The sequence below is a fragment of the Synchiropus splendidus genome, chromosome 19 (assembly GCF_027744825.2).
Source record: "Synchiropus splendidus isolate RoL2022-P1 chromosome 19, RoL_Sspl_1.0, whole genome shotgun sequence".
Classification (NCBI taxonomy): Eukaryota; Metazoa; Chordata; class Actinopteri; order Syngnathiformes; family Callionymidae; genus Synchiropus; species Synchiropus splendidus.
Window position 1 is genome coordinate 11,965,091 of NC_071352.1, and position 19,101 is coordinate 11,984,191.

The 19,101-nt window shown below is 44.0% G+C and overlaps 1 protein-coding gene across 2 annotated transcripts in view; it reads left to right on the forward strand.

Annotated features, from left to right (window-relative positions):
- znf385c (zinc finger protein 385C) overlaps nt 1-19,101 on the forward strand; it is a 148,058-nt gene that overhangs the window by 119,630 nt on the left and 9,327 nt on the right. For both annotated transcript variants that reach the window (XM_053850821.1, XM_053850822.1), the window contains 5 exons: nt 542-652; nt 5,421-5,619; nt 15,160-15,528; nt 15,597-15,784; nt 17,543-17,641. In XM_053850821.1, the coding sequence (XP_053706796.1) occupies nt 542-652; nt 5,421-5,619; nt 15,160-15,528; nt 15,597-15,784; nt 17,543-17,641 (966 nt within the window). The remainder of the gene's footprint in view (nt 1-541; nt 653-5,420; nt 5,620-15,159; nt 15,529-15,596; nt 15,785-17,542; nt 17,642-19,101) is intronic.

Consider the following 19,101-nt stretch of genomic DNA (forward strand, 5'->3'; position numbering starts at 1 on the left):
CAGATAGATAGATAGTTAGATAGATAGATAGATAAACAGACAGACAGACAGATAGATGATAGATAGATAGATGGATGGATGGATGGATGGATGGATGGATGATAGATAGATAGATAGACAGACAGACAGACAGACAGACAGACAGACAGATAGATAGATAGATAGATAGATAGATAGATAGATAGATAGATAGATAGATAGATAGATAGATAGATAGATGATAGACAGACAGACAGACAGACAGACAGACAGACAGACAGACAGACAGACAGACAGATAGAGAGATAGATAGATGGATGGATGGATGGATGGATGGATGGATGGATGGATGGATGGATGGACGGACGGACGGACAGACAGATAGATACACTTGTTGTGTACACTATTGGTGTACAGTCTTGAATGCTGGACCAGTTTTGTCCGGGTCCTTTTCGGAGAAAAGCACAATGAGCACAACACATCGCCGTGTTGATCACGCCAAGATTCCTCATGTTGAGTTTGTATCTAGTACTAATGCCTGATTCTTTGCTGTGTTTTCTAGATGGATCCTGTACAGAAGGCAGTGATCAACCACACCTTCGGGGTTCCCCAGCCCCTCAAGAAGAAACAAATCATTTCCTGCAACATTTGTCACCTGCGCTTCAATTCCACGGTAAGATCATCTCCTCAAGACACAAAAATATTCTGTTTATTTGGATGCAACTGCAGAACCTGACAGCAGGCTTGCAGTGGGTCGCTGCGGTGTTGTCTGTGACTGTGGTTAATGTGGAAGTCAATTGCCGAGAAGGCAAAAAAAATATTCATGCAGGACAGAGTGAGGATCTGCAACATCTGATTATACATGTGGTGAGTGTGCGTGTGCATGCGTGGGCGTGTGAGTGCTGAATTTATGCTCAGGATTAGACTGCAGTGTGAACTGCAGTTTATCAGTGACGAGCAGAAACAAGCAGCAGCCTCAGCAGGAAGCTACGCCACATTTCATTCCTCCCATTCGCGATGGCATACGCTCACATGCTCTCCTTCAGCACTCTTCAGCTCAGTCTCTTCACTGAGGTGTGAGATTTCTCCTCTGACTCGAAGGTATTCAGGAGCGATCGCCCTACCGGAACTGAAGGGTGGTAAACTTTACAGAACTCTTCCGCCCATTCTTGTGCCAGATACAGCAGTTATTAGAATGAGTTGGAGTTGAGTCAACCCTCAGTGATATTGAGAGTGAAGAGAATCTTGATCATTTTTCAGAGCATGCAGTGTTTCTGATGTCACTTCAGAGAAATGAAATTTATACTGTAGCCATTAGTGCGGCTGTGAATGACACCTGATGTTGTGTCCATCTTTGTGAACCACCTATGAACTGAGCTGTGGAAATTGAAATTGAAATAAAAGGAAGATCATGAATGAGTGGATGCCCGGTTTATACAAAGTTTTCTCTCTCATCAACTTGAACAAACTTGTGCCATATGCTTCAAGAGTGAGTGTGAAAGTAGCAGGAGTGCAGTCACTGTTTGACCATCCTCGTCACGATGGTCTCAGACAACTCCCACATAGTCGGTGCTCACATAAAACCTTCACATCAGGCCGGGACTCAGAAACAAATGCACAAGCCTCACAGCTCTCTCGCCCTCCATCTTCAAAGAACACGCAGGAGACAGGAGCTGAGGGAGGAGATGCAGACGTGCGCTTCACACTCAAGCAAATCCCATTCCCTGCCTCCTTGCGCTGACTTGAAAAGGCGTGTCAGGTCTGACTGTAGCGCCGTCAGTCGCTCTGAGAGCACCAACACAACTTCAACACGCCCAGGCAGCCTTTTCTTAGCTTTGCTCAGATGTTCTACAAAGTTCTGAATCGCTCTCAAAGGAAGCACTTCCACTCATCCGTGTCAGACAAAATGACCCTAAGAGGGTGGGAAGACGAGCTAAGTTAATACTTGCTGCAGCTGCCTTCAAATAGAAACAGACAAAGCTGTCACGGCTTGTGAAGAACCTCAGTGAGCTGAGACACCAGCTCGAGACTCTTTGGCATGACTCTGCATCAGCATTTGATTTGAGGGGTGAGAAGATGGCTTTTCGGTTATGATCATAATCATTAAATATAAATACATCTGAACTGACAACTTCAGAATCATGATATTTTTCACATGCTCTCTGTATTTGTTGTGCAGCGTAACATGGCAAAAAATGGTAGAATGTTTGTCTTTGTATTGTATATTGTTGTTACACAATAATTTTCCATTCTGCGGGTTAATAGAGTAAAAATGTCTGTTGCTGATAGGAGTTGCTCAAGTACTTACTCCTAAAGGCCCATTTATGCTCAACGTTACGTACGGATCCGGATACGTACGGAACCTTCTGCCCGTGCTCTGCATTCATTCTGTCCCTATTTCTGCGTGTTACCACAAAGCTTGTGGCTACGGACCAATTGGCGCAGTACCGTTGGAAATTGTAGGGGGCAGTGTTGCTGTTACTGTCTGATTCGTAGCTCAAATGAGGCACAAAGAAGACATAACAACACACATATTCTCAGTCATCATGTCGTGATATATTTATCGGCTTCACTGACAACCGCCTCCGACAACCCTGCCTCTGTAAGTGGACCTTTGGTCTACTGTGACTCTATAGAGGGAGGGAGTAATGGCCCCTTTTTTTTGTTTTTTTTTTTTAAATCAACCCAGGTATTGGCTCCAATTCCTTATCCATTTCGGTTGCGGAAGAACAGACTTTTGCTTGTACCTCATTCTTTAGTTTCCAAAAACTTGCGTGCACTAGAAATTGATGTGATTTTTGACTCATTGTTCCCATGTTTGTCTACAGCAGGGGTCTTAAACTGATCCACAGAAGTGCAGAATTTTGTTTAAAACCAATCTGCTGTCCGAAGACTGTAACTTAATTTGTTTTCAGCTGACACCTGATGGGTTAACCTGTGTATGTGTGCGTGGTTGGAACAAAAACACACACACAATGTGGCCCTTTGAGGTTCAGTGTGAGGCCCCAGGTTTAAAGGGATGGTGCAGCGAAATCTAGTGCTGATGTTATCTATCTGCATTCTTTCCCCCAAGCTTTTCTTAGACAGGAATCTGCTCTCAATGTTATTGATTCTGAAAATAAAATCCAAAGTAACAGTCAAAAGTATAAACCCTAACTTTGCGAACTACTACTGTAGTAGATGCATGAGCAGTAATCTGAAAACAAATACCTTGATCGTATATTACATAAAAGTAGAGTCTTTGATGGGGATTCAAACCCACATCACCAGGGTGAAGGTGCAGAAACAGAGTTAAAACAAGACAAACTAAGCTACACCACTTTATCAACACAATCTCATACAAGTTCATTCTTTTTTTTTTTTTATTGTGTACTTGGCTCAAGTTTCCCTCCCATATTCTTCAATTCAGCAACGTGAGAAGCTCTACTCACCTAACAAAAGACGATTCCATCAAAACTTTCTTAAACATGAACCAAAATAAAACCATCCGTTCTTTGTCCACCTCTTGTCAAGATTTCATTTCATTACATCCAGAACTGTTCAAGTTATTCATAGAGAACATAGCACATAACACCTAGTGCAACTCACAGCATAGACAATTATTATTAAGCGAGTAATAAAATATATTCAAAAAATAAATGCTGCTCCTGTCACACTCTTTCATTTTCAGAGTGTGTTTTGTAATTATGTTAAAAAAATAATTGTATTATGTTGGTGTGTGTGTGTGTGTACGTGTGTGTGCGAGAGACGTTTCTGTAATAATGCATTTCTCAGTCTTACATTGTCTGATCTTGGTTGAATACGACGAGACTAAACGCTGCCGAGGTTCCTCTCTGCCACATATTTAGTGCTCATCTTTGAAGAGTTAATGTCTGTTATACAAAAACTCAATTATAGCATTTCATTGTCTTGCACCTGCTCGTGGTTCCTTCTCACTGCTAAAAATGTGATGTTGTCAGAGATTAGATGCTGGTTGGGCTGCGTTTATTTTTAGCGCGGTTCAGGCAAAAATATCCTCCTCACGACTGTGAGACGCTGTTTAAGTGGCGTCAGTGGAGTTCAGGAGACTGGAGTCAAAGCAGATGAGTGACCCGCGTCTCGGTCAAAGACTGAGGCTCAGAGTTCAATTAGAGAGATCAGCTGCAAGTCTGGTTCCTTTGTTTCTGCCTTTGCTTTTGGCTGTCTCTGCTGTTAAAATTGGAATGAAAGCTCATTTCACACCTGCCTCCCCTTCCATTGTCTCGGCAGTGGATGTGCTGTACATCTCGCAGACACGTGTGGCCCCACGATGCACCATCCTACCCCATATTTTACTGTTAAAATCCACCACATGTATTTGCTCAATGCTAATTTGACTGGCAGAGTTGAATCTTATTTTATCACACATCTTCACAACAATATTGCTGTCAATAAACATGATAAAAATACTCCCACTGTTTTATTTGTTTTCCTCCTGCTCATAAGAAGACGGCTTGTAGCGTCTGGTGGACTGTTCACCTTAGAGACTTAGACTTACACTAGACTTTATTGATCCCTTTGGGATGACTCCCTCCAGGAAATTTACATTTCCAGCAGCAATAGAGGCAAGAAAGGGCATGCAGTCAGGAAGAGCATCACACAGAGAATAATAAAATAATAATAATAATAATAACATAAAAAATAAGATTTAAATTAAAAAACAAATTAAAAAAAAATTAAACTAGATTAAAATATAAGTTATTGCACCAGAGTCGCCAGTTGGCTTCATCTTGAAGAAATCGACTTTGTGCCCACTCACATATTTGGAGAAGGAAGATGATCCCAATTTGAAATATTCTTCAGTTCGCTCACACGTGCCTGGGGAGCCTATAAATGAGAGTAAGTGAACTTAATCCCAGCAGCAGCTTATGCGTCTAACAAAGCACCTGGCTAAGGCACAGGGCCGAGGCGGGATGGTTCACAGCAGCCACACTGATCTGTCATCAGCCACTGACTCCAGCGATAACCAATTTCAGCTGTTTCTCTCCAGCTGTCAAAATTCCCTCAAGTGGTCAAGTAAAGGTGAAACCTGCTGAATCCGCAAGTTTCCGCGTCGCTCCACTTCTCCAGTTTCAGCGTGGTCTTAATGAATTGAAATTCAGATGGAGGGATTCGAAATTCTGAAATCTGGCTGTTTTTGTCTCCGTGCTTTTGGGGGTTGAGAAGTGCAAGACAATATGTGGCGGATTTGCTCGAGCTGTCTCTCACAGTGCATATTAGCAGGCCGTCGTGAAGCTGGGATCCTGTCTCTTGTTGCTTTCGACACATGCAATTATACCCCTAGCCGCCCAGTGCGGCGACGCTCTTATCGAGTAGAAGCAGACGCTCATTTCTGCCGCGCGCCTTAACGAATATTCAGCCGCATATAATAGACTCCAGGTTTCACTGGCACATAATATTAACTGTATTTTTTTCCATCACAGAATCAAGCAGAGGCCCACTATAAGGGTCACAAGCACGCCCGCAAACTCAAAGCCATGGAGGCCCAGAAGAACCGGCAGCGACGATCCGGCGAAGCGTCGGCGGGAAGAGAGCGAGACAGAGATCGAGATCGTGAGAGGAGCAAGACAGCTGAGGTGGCGCTACCTTCAGCGATGGACACGAGACCTGTGGAGAGCACAAGTAAGTGAAGCCTCTGACGGCCTTTCAAAAGCTCTTCCCAGGTGCCTCCTTTGTTTCCGTGTCAGGAAGTGTGAGACATGTGTGAGGATTGTCCGAGGGCTGGGTGAGACAGATGAAAACTGAATAAGACTTTGATTTTCACAAGACAAGCTGGCTGCTATGCACTTCATGTCACATTCTGACAGTCCTGAGGCAGCGATTACTCATGTTGAGTACAAAACCACCTTCTCTTGCCCACACTTGATCTGACAGCCTTAATTCCCATCTTCTGTTTGCACCAGTGTTCTTTGCTTTCAATCACAAGTTGTTTGTTTACTCCTCGATGATGCTGCTGAACGTCTCTGCTCTGTGTTGTTGCTCCTTTTTTATTGGAAACCACCGCCAACTGTCCACGAATCAAAGTCAGACACTTCAGTGTTTCAGGAACAGAATGAGAAGAGATACATTTGTGGGCATTAAACTTATCATAATGGGCAGATACTAGCTCAGTGAAAGCTGGAACACGATGATCCAGCTTCTATTGAAGTAGTTTCTGGACTCAATTTTAGCATCAGAATCTACAGACTTGTGTCTCTCTTTCTTGGTCAACATGTTGCCTAATGTGAAGGTCATCACCTAGCGTGTAAATAAACCCTAGTTTCCACCTGAAAAGTAGCGCACAAGAACAACCAAAGTGTCCACCTTCACTGCCATCACCTTGGCTCCTCATGGTCTCACAAGTGATCAAATGCACATCAGAATATCATGACTTAATGCAATGTGAGGATGTGGGAAACCAGTCTGTAAAAGTTCATTTTCAACTTTAAGTACTATTTTTAGACTTCACATTCCACTCCTGAACTACATGATGGTATAGCCCAGGGGTTCTTAACCTTTCTGACCTCAGGGCCCACCTTTTCCTGACCAAAGGTTCCCAGAGGCCATTCAAGTAATAGAACTGATTCATTACTCTTAGTTTCATTTGTGATCAATAACCATATTTATCGAAAGGTCGAACCAGCTGCAGAACCAGGTATCAGGTATATTCATCCAATTTACTAAAGAAAAAAGGAAAAATACCATTGATGCAAACTGTTGAGAAAATTGGAAAAACTGAATAAAATTCTGAATAAAATAAATATAATAAAACCATGTTAAATATCATCAAATAAAATTAATATATTTTATTTATATCAAGGAAGATATAAGTGTTGTCTAACTAAAAGTATCACCATTTCAAAACTGTTTTTCATGAACAGTTTTTACTGTTGGGGCCGACATCACTTTCTTTATCATTTTTTTTCTTTTCATGAACGTCTCCATAGTTGTTTACTATCACAGATTTGCAGCTGTCAAGTCAATTCCGTGACACACTACTGCCACCATATGTGGCTGATGTATTAAAACGGAGCGTCTCATGGCCCAGAGGTGTAAAACAAAAAAAACTTTTAGCAGCCCTCTAGGGGGCGCTCACGGCCCAACCATGGGCCCCGGCCCTATAAGAATCACTGGCGTAGCCGACGGCACAGACATCTGATGAAAAACCATCTCACTTGATACTTGGGACCACAAACAATGAGGAACGTGCTCCAGGATTGACCATTGAAAATGGATGAAACATTTGAACTGACTTTACCGTAAGACTTTTGCTATCGTGATTGATATCACAGTGGTGACAGCAATAGGAGGTAGCTGTATCAAGGTCCACCAGGATGATCGTGCTCCTGTGTGTGAAGTATAATCCTGATGAAATGATCTACTTACCACATTTATGGGAGCATCCAAGCCTCCTCCACAGCCGTCCAGTAGGACGTCTATGAACAATTGATGCGTAAACAAAGGGGCTGCCTGACATCGATTGGAGAGTCATTTCTACCCTCTTTGCCTTTACATTTCCACAGCTTGACTCCTTTCTCTCCCACTCGCCCGCCGCTTTATATCTCCGTTCGAGTGGGTCGTTGCAGGACTGGAATTGGTGTGCTTTCTCCATATGAAAGGAGCGAGCAGTTGAACCGAGGGGAGTGAAATAATAGTGAGCGAGGTTTCATTTAAAGTGCTGTCAAGTAACAGTCATCTCTTGCTGGAAGGAACAAGTGGGATTCTTAAGGTTGTGCTGAAGGATTGGCTCTCAAAGGTGTGGAGTCTGGATGTTGTTTTCGTCTGTGTATACATAGGAAGGCCAAAGAGGAGATTGATGGAGGTGGTGAAGGAGGACATGAGGTTTGTAGGTTTGAGAGAAGAGGAAGCAGAGGACAGGGTGAGATGGAGGAAGATGATCCGCTGTGGCCAAGAAGAAGGAGAAGGAGGAGGAGGAGAAGAAGAAGGAGGGAAGGAGGAGAAGGATCAGGAGGAGAAGGAGAAGATGAAAAAGAAGAAGGAGGAGAAGAAGAAGAAGAAGATGTTGAGGTTGGAACTGCCAGGCAGAAGGTGGAGAGGAAGGCCAAAGAGGGGATTGATGGAGGTGGTGAAGGAGGACATGAGGTTTGAGAGAAGAGGAAGCAGAGGACAGGGTGAGATGGAGGAAGATGATCCGCTGTGGCCTAGAAGAAGGAGGAGGAGGAGAGGGAGAAGAAGATGGAGGAGGAGAAGGAGGAGGAGGAGGAGAAGAAGAAGGAGGAGAAGGAGAAGAAGAAGATGTTGAGGTTGGAACTGCCAGGCAGAAGGTGGAGAGGAAGGCCAAAGAGGAGATTGATGGAGGTGGTGAAGGAGGACATGAGGTTTGTAGGTTTGAGAGAAGAGGAAGCAGAGGACAGGGTGAGATGGAGGATGATCCGCCGTGGTGAACCCTGAAGGAAAATGAAGAGTTTCGATTGTATCTCAATTGACATGATTTTATTCTAGTTTTGGGGATTTCCAGACATCTCTTCACACTTTGGAGCACATTTATTTGGTTCTGCCTTTAGTTTTTAGCCAGCTTTAAACCAAGGAGCAAACGCTCATGGTCTATGAGTGTCACAGTTTTGAAGTGTTAGCTCTGCGGCGCATCTTTCTGTCCTGAAGGTGTGTGGTTACGTAAGACGCACATCGGGTTTAAAAACAACTGGATATTGCTGTGAGTGTGTGTGGGAAGGTTAGCGCGGCGCTGCTATGGACGAATCACCTATATATCATAAAACTCCTCACGTTGAAACACATTCGAATTGTCTATGATTTAATGTCATCATATCGTCCACCTATATCTCAGGACAAATGATTTGCACATCTGACTCTCACTCTCACGAGTGTGTGGCGGCACTCCAGTGGAAAAAAAGTGCGCGAGAATCTTCCTTTTTTTCACTGTTTTTGTCCACGTCATCAAGTGTGACTCACAATGTTAGCGCTGCCATGCTGTCGGTTGAGGAGGAGTCCTCCTCGCGAGGACGACTGTTGTGAGGAGACTCACCTTGTACACCTTCTTAAAAGGTGGTATAACAACAACTACAACCATAAATAGATTTGTGTGATAAAACTGTATGTTGATTCATTCACCAAACTCATTCTGGTCGTTTTATTGCTTGTGTTATAGCCTGGGACCTTTTGCTGTAGAAATGTGTCTGGACCTCTGACCCTGGGTGGGGAGCACCACGTTTCACCAGCTCTTTCTGACAAGAGATTGGGTCTTTGTCGGGCCTCTCCTGGTCCCGATAAGAGAATGGTGCGACTTTCTGCGTGTGTAGGTGATTCCTGGAACTCAGATGACCTTCTTGAGATGCTACGTAATGTTCTCACTGAGACCCTTCACCAAGCTCCATGTTCTGGCATATGCCATACAAAAGTTAGCTCTGAACAAACACAAATTGATTGCAGAGTTTTCTGGTTTATTTTTTATAAAAGAGAAGTCACCAGTGATGTTGTATCTCTAATGTCTTTCACCACGACATTCTTCTGTCGCCAAACCTCTTACTACTACCTGAAGAGCATAAATTGCGGGGCTGCCAGCTTCATGGCAAAGTGAATCCATTACCTTCTGATAGTGCAGTCCACACTTTTCGTGTATTTACCCAGGGTGATGGCTGGTGGAGCACTTTTGCAACACTCTTCCCACCGCCTTTTCATTTCGCCCCTCAACCAGCAGAGAAGATCTGAGCGGAATTTTAAAACGTACACCTGGATAACCAGCGGGGAGATATGAGGCTTTCAGGAATCGTAGGTAGACATTTTGAACTGCCTCGTCCATGTGATCGCACATGCACACGGACACACTGAGACTCTCGAAGCGCTGAAAGTCTCCTTCAGAAAGGAGAAAGTGGACAAAAGGCCCGATAACGCTCTCATCATATCCGATTTTAATATTCTGCCAGTGTAAAGCTGTGAAAGAGGAAAGTGGCAGCACAGACGAAATGAGATGATGAGTGGAGAATGAAAGATAAGATTAAATGAATGGAGAGGGAGAGCAAGAGTTATAAAAGCGAAGGAGCATGAAAGAGGGTGCCATTGAAAAGCAAAGCAGATAAGTCACAGCAAGTTTTTCTGCTGTGAATAATTTTTTACAATTCCAAGGCAATTCTGCGAGCGGGAACACTCTTTAATAAGCCCAATTGTGTGATTGGCCTCATGTGAAATTGAAATGCGACAGCGCGAGCCAGTGTCGGCACGCGCCACAATGCCAACCTGTAATGGAATAGAGCATCAAATTAACACTCCATGAGACAAGTTATGTCTGCTATGGAGGCTGGTGGGGGAGACGGCTGGTGGGGTACCATCATCACAAAGCAATAACGCAGCTGCCGGCTGTTCCTCTAAACACTGTCTGGCTCCGAATAAACAGGCTTCACAGAGACCCGCAAGGTCGGCTTCACATCGCACATGCAGCAACCGCAAGTGCACATTTAGATGCAGGAGGCAGGTGGATTCATAAACAACCTACTGATTCACGCAACACTCGGGAACATACATTTATTGCGAGGATGTGACTCACTAAGAGAAGGCACCTGTGAAATGAAAACTGTACTAATGTTCTGTACTTTGAAAGGTAACTCGATTATAATTTTTATTGCACCTTTCATTCTACTTGATCTTTTCAAGTGACTGTTGGATTCTGAAATGCATCCTCGGTGTTCCTAGTGGATGTTGTCGGTTGTCAAACCCCTTAAAACGGTCCTTCTAGAATCGTGGAGCTTGTGACCTGGGAACATACATTGATACTAGAATAAAGTTGAAAATTAAAATTTGTCGATATTACTTTCTTTTTTCTTTTCTTTCATGTTAACAAGGATACAGTGTTGTGCAGGTGTGCTTATGATGATTTCATTGACGAATGATACTAGCTACAGACGCGGCAGAGAGTTGGGGTGGCGTGAAACGTTTACTTCTTCCTGGGGGGCCCAACAGAAAATAATTGAGAAGCACTGCTTTAAAAAGAAGGAACCTGTCATGGGATCAGACCCAGGCCTCGGAAGAGCGAGAGCAGATTTCACAAGGTTTATTCACAATTACACAAGAACACAAAAGACATACAGGAACAGAGAACCAAGGACACTGACGCAAGAAGACGGAACGGGAAATACACACAAGGGCGGGGGAAAAACCTGAAACAGAAAAGAGCCGAATTATATTCAAGCCTAACTAACGGGGACAACGAAACCCTCTCTAAAATTAACTCATGAATAACAAAATAAATACATGGTTCTACACATACACACAAGGAAATGACAAGAGGAAAATAAAAGAACTCACACACAAATTGTGAGAAGCGAGAAAACTGAGTGAGGAGAACAAACTAAGGAGGCTGCAAAAAGAAAATCAAGCAGAAATTTTGAAATATACAACAGGAGCACGAGAGAACGGAGGGTCGAAGGAGTGTTTACCGTGAGGACGCGAAGCAACCATCTGGCAGCGCAGACTGGAACCCAGGTGTAGAAATCAGTGGAGTCTGATCAGCAGAATGGGATCCAGTTGCGCTGCTGTGAAGGCGAAGAGAGAAGGAACAGGAAGTAACAAAATGAAAGCACAAGAGAAACGAAACTTGACAGAACCCTTTTTACCTTACCCACATATCAATAGGTTTAGGAAGTATCACGCAAGATTGATGACTGTGGCAAGTGATGGTCAAAGTATTAACAAAGACAATGAAATGAATTGTAACTGGAAGCCATTTTCAAAATTCCCATCATGATGATGTCACAGTCAGGTTGTAGATAATCCTTTAAAAGATGCTTTGTTTGAGAGCTATTCTCCTGGTCGGGTATTTAACAGGGATGCTGCACGCACAGATGGCAACAGCAAAGTGCCGGCTCATTACCGAAGTGACTGTGCCGCCATAAGGTAGCGTCTGTTATCTGTCACTGAAGCACTCCACAGTACTTGATGGCTTGCTTCCTCTGCAGGTCTCCTTCAAGGTCCTCTCATTTTCCATCGTCATACCCATAGTGACCTGTTGAAGATGTTGAAGATAACATATGTAGTTGCAAACTGGACCGATCAGACACACTGCATGTGAATAAAGGTGGCGAAGTATTCACCAATGACCATCTTCAGGGAGCTCACATCAAGAGTGACAAGCGTCAATAACCCTCAGCTTTGATCAACTCCACTGTTTAAACAGTTAAGCAGATCTTCCAGTTCCAAATGAGGGATCACAGCTCGTACCTCCCCACAGGGGGCAGAGCGTACTCTCTGCTCTCTTTAGATCAGTGAGTGTGACTCTCAGCTTCTGCGTGTCAATTTGCATATTTATTCACTGTTTGACTGTGAAAAGTCCTCGTCGCATCAATCCGCTGAATCGCCTCCAACGTGTTTACATAGTTTAAGCCCGTCAGGTTGAATTGCATTTCAAATGAAGATGTGAATTAACTGCGGTAAAAAAAGTAATGAGCCTCTGTGGGATATTGATCCATGTAGTTTTAATTTGGGGCCTGTAATTCGTCTCCTCCCTCTGTTTGCCGCCAATACGCTGGCCTTTGCTCTGACAGTTTGCCAATCTGTTTTGCGGAGTCAGCAATGCCAGATGTCTGATAAGACGACGCGGGGCGTTGTTAAAAGCCTAGTGCTGCAGCTTTGTCTTCCTGAAATGTGGAGTTACTCTCATTATTAGCCTCGTCCAGTTAACAAGGTGGCAAGAAAGACTGTGTGTGTTTGGAAAATGATGCGCTGTTGAGAGCTTTTAATCTTCACACCACTGATGCTCTCGTCACGTTTTCTGTTCCGTGCTGTGCTTCAAGACCAAGGCTAGCGGCTTTACTGTAGTTCTATAGCAGCATTCAGGTGTGTGATGAACTCGCATTTTCTTACTGAGGGAATAAAAGCATTGCAATGGAAAACACAGCTGGCTCTGCTTCTTGTAGGAAACTGAAGTTGCAGGTCGAGATTTGAGATGCAATGTGGACAGGTCCAGTGTGTCAGGACTCCAGAAGCAGTTTTTCAGATTGGAAGTCCATGGTTGAATTGTAATTTGGAACAGTGTCCATTTCCACTTGAGACAATGACTTTGTTTAGTTCCTGAGCTTCAAATGGTGGTACAGGTGGAGACGACTGTCAGGGGAGATCTGGGGCAGTGGGGGGAGGAAGTGAGGTATTTATAGGACGGTAGTGAGGCAAATCATGATGTGTGGATCAGAAACAGTTGCTCAGTAGTTGTAGTAGAATCTGAGATAGAAGTGGTAGAGATGCCCAGTGGTAGAAACGAGTATATCCAACAGACTCATACGGTGAACTTTGGAGATAAAGTTAGGATGGCCAGACTCTGATGGTTTGGAACCAACACATTCTCACTCCAAAGGCGTTGCATCAAAGTTGAGATCAAAGTCAACCTTAACGTCAGCAACCTTCATGGTCCTCCTCAACTGACTCAGTTAAAAGGAAGAGTTGTCGTCGATCATCAGACACTGAAGGAGCGCCACCCAGTGGCTTAACCCAAATCTTCATTGTCTTCTTTTTACGTGACACACTCCATACCGCATCGAGAAACGTCGCAAAAGACGAAACCTGATTTCATAAAACTGTAGCAAAACTGGCACCGCAGCACGTAGCAGCCCGGCAACACGTACGACAGTTACGGCAGCACAGTATCCCAGCATCTCACTCTCACACAGTGATCTACCACTACAGTGGTACCTATAACCCTCGCGTCGACTATTTTGAATGAGTTCCTCTGTGCCATTACGAGAAGAAAAGTCTGAGACACAAGTGGTTGTTGGAGAAGACTCAGTTACTGTTTTGACATTTGGTGACGGTTATAATTTGTGAGCAGAAACTGGCCCTCTGAAACAGCTTCCTCGTGTTAACTTCCAACTGAATGCCGTGAGATACAGCTTCAGTCAATGTGGGGTCACGTTGGTCTAGATGAATGGGAAGATGCCACTGCGTGGTCTTCTTGAAGAATAAAAGATGTCCACAGTTTGAAAGAAGAACTGACATCACTTTTCAATCCCGTTTATTAGGCTTATTAATCCTTTATTTTCCTCCCTCCCTTGCATTCATCCAGAGAAACCTCTTACAATGAGCGTAACCTCTTCAGCTGAGGTGAGGACTTATTTTTCTGCAGCATCCCGTGGCTTTCTGTGTCTCCCCAAGTTAGCACCGAGGTTATCTGAAATTGCAGAGCGATACAAGCCCATAGATTTAGAAAGGATTTTAATTCCCGAGCACCTCTGTGCCTTTGCATTGAGGTTTAATCCACTGATTGTTATCAGTTTCTCTTCAGAGGTGGTCTTTCACGTGAGCTGGGGCGCATTCTTACCTGCACAGAGGAGCTGAAATACTCCCAGGGGCACTCGCATTACCACAAAAGCCACCCTCTAATCTTGCTCCTATAGCGTCCCCTTTCCTGCGACATGGAGGGAGACGGTTATCTTCGATGATGAATTTACTCTGAGGTAGATAGAACAGGAAAAATCAATGGGGCACGTTCAGGTGAGTTTGTGTGTGAAATGGAATGGAGATACTTGGCAGGGGCAGGGAGAGGGGTGTGTGTGTGTCCCTCAGTAGGTCGACAGGGTTGAAGTAGGGGGGGTGTAATAGAACCTCAGTGACTTATCAGCCGGGGCCAGCAGTCAATAGATTTGTTTATATTGAGCGAGACTCCGGGTCCGGCATTTGAATGGTGAGGGGAGCGAGGTGAGAGAGAGGGAAGGTCAATGGCATTTACTTGTCTAAACCTTCTCTAATCATGTCTGTTCCACATGGCTGGTAACAAAAGGAGCGGAATGTTGGGAAATGTCACGCTGCCAGTGCTTAAAGCTCAGCCATTCTTTCAGCTGTAGAATCATTTGGAGCATCAGATTTTGGTGAATTTAATGATGGATTTAAAAGAATGAAAACTGTTTGTTGATGCACTGTCAACTGCATAAGCACCCAACATATTAATGAGTCTAATAATAATAATAATAATAATAATAATAATATTCCCTATTATTATTAGTATAATTTCACATTTTCATTTTTTATTTATTTATGTATTTGTTTGTCCCCCCCCCCCAAAAAAAAAAATCTTTGAGATCACATCTTAAGTCTCACCTGAAAAATTCTAGTTTCTGTGCTGTTTTAAATACGTGAAAGAAAGAAAGACCTGGTTGAAACCCGCTGCTTACGCACTCATATTCAGTTAGCAGCACGTTGCTAATGCTTCCGTCTGTTCCCCCTCAGGTCTTCAGGCAGAGCTTGAAGTGGCCACCATTGATGTAAAGCTGGATGAGAGTCCCAGGAGTTCGGTGATGCTGACGCCGGTGTCAGACGTATCTTCAGTGGAGATGGTCACACTCTCCCCTCCTCAGATTTCACCTTCCTCCCAGATCTCTGAAACTGCCTCCGACACCAGCAGCCCGGAGGTTCCAGAGGCCGTCGAGATTCCTGGGCCCACCTCAGACTCCGACGGCCCGGCCGACAAGACAAGCACAAGCGAGGACGCGCCAATGGACGACGACAAAGACGGCAAGAAAAGCAAAGCCCACCTCCACTGTCCGGTCTGCAAAGTGACAGTGAACTCGTCGTCCCAGCTGGACGCGCACAACAGCGGTGAGCGTGGAGGATGTCGTGCTGCTCGTGTGAGAACAAATCTGACAGACGCCTCTGTCACATTTCAGGTACAAAGCACAAACTGATGCTGGAGGGACAAAGTGTCCTGCCGCGGCGCCGGGGAAAAGTGCTAGCGGCACGCGGCAGCTGCAAAAGCAAAAGGCTGGCCAGCAAAGGGAGTGTGGGAGTTCCCAGCAAGAACTTCCAGTGTGAAGTGTGTGAGATCTTCGTGAACTCTGAGACCCAGCTGAGCCAGGTTGGTGCGCAAGAGCCGTCTAACAACATGGCGTCACTTAACTTTATCTGTTGTAAGGAGAAAGGTTTCTATATCTAAACCGAATCAAGTTAGTGTCTTCAGGTTTCAGTCATGGACCTCTAAGAGGTCCAAGTCCAGAAGGTCCATTGCACGCCACAGACGTTCATGACTGTGTGTGATCTCAGCCAGATCAAAACATCCTCATGTGTGTAGAAAGACGCTCGAGCTGCAGTTCTTTTTGAGGCGCAAACTTCCAGTGTAAAGACTCTCCGGCCCAGATAAGACGCTCGGGTCCAAACACGTCAGGCTTTGTTGCATAAAATTAGCTCGACGGGCCGTGGAAAGTGGCCCCCACCATTAATCAGAAAATGGAAGTGACTGCACGCAGTTAGCAATTACCTGACACATCAAGAGATTACGCAGAGAGCTTTGACCGAGCTGACCTCGGCCGACACAACTGGAGGAGCTGGCTGGAATGATAAATGCGCATAATGAGAATTTAAAGAGCGCACTGAATCCGAAAGATGGTTCAAGCGTCACCCCGGATGGGGAAGTCGGTGTTTGTGCTCCTAAATTAAAGCAGCAGTTTCACTTACTGCCGTGTGAATAGAGCCATTGAGAGCAGTGCGCATACTTTCCAGCAGAAATATTTGACTCATTCCTTTCTTCTGACGCGTCGCGCATGGTACCAGGACCAGTGGAGAAATGCTGCACTTCCTTGAGCCACCGACTTCCACCTTACTCGCAGGCAACAAGTGAACTGGAGCTCATGTCTTCATTTCCTGGGTTACAGTTGGGTGTAATGCTAAACTGTCGTGGAAATTCAATTATTATATTTGCTGCCTCACATTCTGTAAAAGCAATAGCAAAATACTGTTGTATTTGCCAAATTATTTTTCCTTATATTTCAAATACTGAAGGTTCAAGCAACCAGTTGTGAAAAAAATAAAAATCAACATTTTTGCCTATTAATACATAAAGTTTAGTTCACAATACTGAAATTTGATACTGAAAGTCAATATTCATTCCAAAAAAGATATTCATACTCAATACTACAAGAACTTAAAAATGCAACTTAAAATGTGTTTTTATTAATGTGAAAAACAGAACCTCAGATCAATTTTAATAAAATGATCAGAAAACGATTTTAAAAATGATTTTTAAAAAACGATACATTTCCAAGCTTCAAGAGACCAGGTGATCATATTTCTGTTGTTTCTCTGCAGTGGTGCAGTGGCCATGATTTCTCAGATATAGTTGCAGGTCGACCACCATCTTTAAAAGAAGAAAACTATTGTGGTTTCAAGCTGTTAAATGACTGAGTTATGTGCGCTAGGATGAATTTCATCCAAGTCAGGGTGAAAAGTAGCATTAAAGAAGACATTGGTGCCATTCTTCCTGCTATTTGTCAAGTGATGTTGCGGTGAGCGAACACCGAAACATTTTTTTTGGCACTGTTTGTTCTTGGATTAGTTGCCATTTATACACACCAGTTTCCTCCCACGGACCAAAAACATGCAGAGAACATAATTTACGGTGCAAATTGTTGACAGTGAACCTCAAATTACCACTGGAACCGTTTTTGCCTGCTTCATTTTCGCACCTGGCGAGAAAAGTAAATGAGAACTGGTACAGTATCCCACCATTTTCCATGCTTTCTTTCCAGTCCACCTCTGTGCACATTCTGTTTGTAGTAGTCAGCAGTTGCTCAACAGATGCCCGCCAGCCCGCTAATGCTATTTCCTCGTGTCTCTGCAGCACATGAACAGCAGACGGCACAAGGACAGACTGGCTGGGAAACCACCGAAACCGAAATTTACTCCGCACAGCAAGAGCCAGCCAAGCTCCAGCTTAGCGGTGAGTCCCAGCGTAAAGACACTGGCTTCCCAAAAGTGTCGCAGTCATGCGCATGTAAACACAAACTTGAGAGGAACAAGACTTACACATGCTGCACAACCATTGGAAGAATCTTTGGCACATCAAAACACACACATATATATATATATATATATATACATATATATATTCAATAATATCAGAGGTCAGTGGGTGGGTAGTTTAGTTTAGTTTACATATTTACTTTTCCTCTTCCTGGATGCAGACAGAAATGCAGACATCAATAAATGTGGAAATGCAATCATAAACGACATCTGCACAACCATTGGAAGAATCTTTGGCACATCAAATATATATATATATATATATATATATATATATATATATATATATATATATATATATATATATATATACCTTCACCTTCACCTTCTTCTGCCGCTTATCCGGGGTCGGGTCGCGGAGGCAGCATTCGGAGCAGGGAAGCCCAAACTTCCCGATCCGCACAAACCTCCTCCAGCTCTTCCCGGGGGATCCTGAGGCGTTCCCAGGCCAGACCGGAGACATCATCTCTCCAGCGAGTCCTGGGTCTTCCCCGGGGTCTCCTCCTGGTAGGACATGCCCGGAACACCTCCCCAGGGAGGCGTCCAGGGGGCATCTGGATCAGCCACTTCAACTGGTTCCTCTCGATGTGTTGGAGCAGCGGCTCCACCCCGAGCTCCTCCCAGATGACCGAACTCCTCACTCTATCTCTAAGGGTGCGCCCAGCCACCCTGCGGAGGAAACTCATCTCAGCCGCTTGTATCCGCGATCTCATCCGACTCAGCTCTCTCTTCATATATATATATATATATATATATATATATATATATATATATATATATATATATATATATATATATATATATATATACACATATATATTCAATAATATCAGAGGACAGTGGGTGGGTAGTTTAGTTTAGTTTACATATTTACTTTTCCTCTTCCCGGATGCAGACAGAAATGCAATAAATGTGGAAATGCAATAATAAACGACATCTAGAATATAATAAATACATGTATACATTTGGAAATGCATAAATCGATTAGTAAATAAATTTAAAAAAATAAGGTCATAATGGCCTTAACTCATTGGTGTTGATTTAGTTTGGATTGGTGGATCATATCTAAGCTTCTTCTTTTACTCAAATTCTAATGAAATAGTTCTATATTTAGTTCTGTCACTCTACTTGTGGCGAGTGTGAAACTGAAAGGACATTTTCGGTAGGTGTGAACTGACTGGACCTTAACAATACATCAGCACACGTGGTCCAACATTTGGCCTCAGGTTCTGTGCTCCCGTGCTGCCACAGAGGTTAAACACGCTGCTGTTCTCGTGGGTCCCGCTCTGCCCCCTCCGAGTCCGGTCCAAAATAGTCCTGCTCTCCTCCACTGACAGTCTGATTCAGCACTCCAGATTAATCACATCTCTGCTCCTG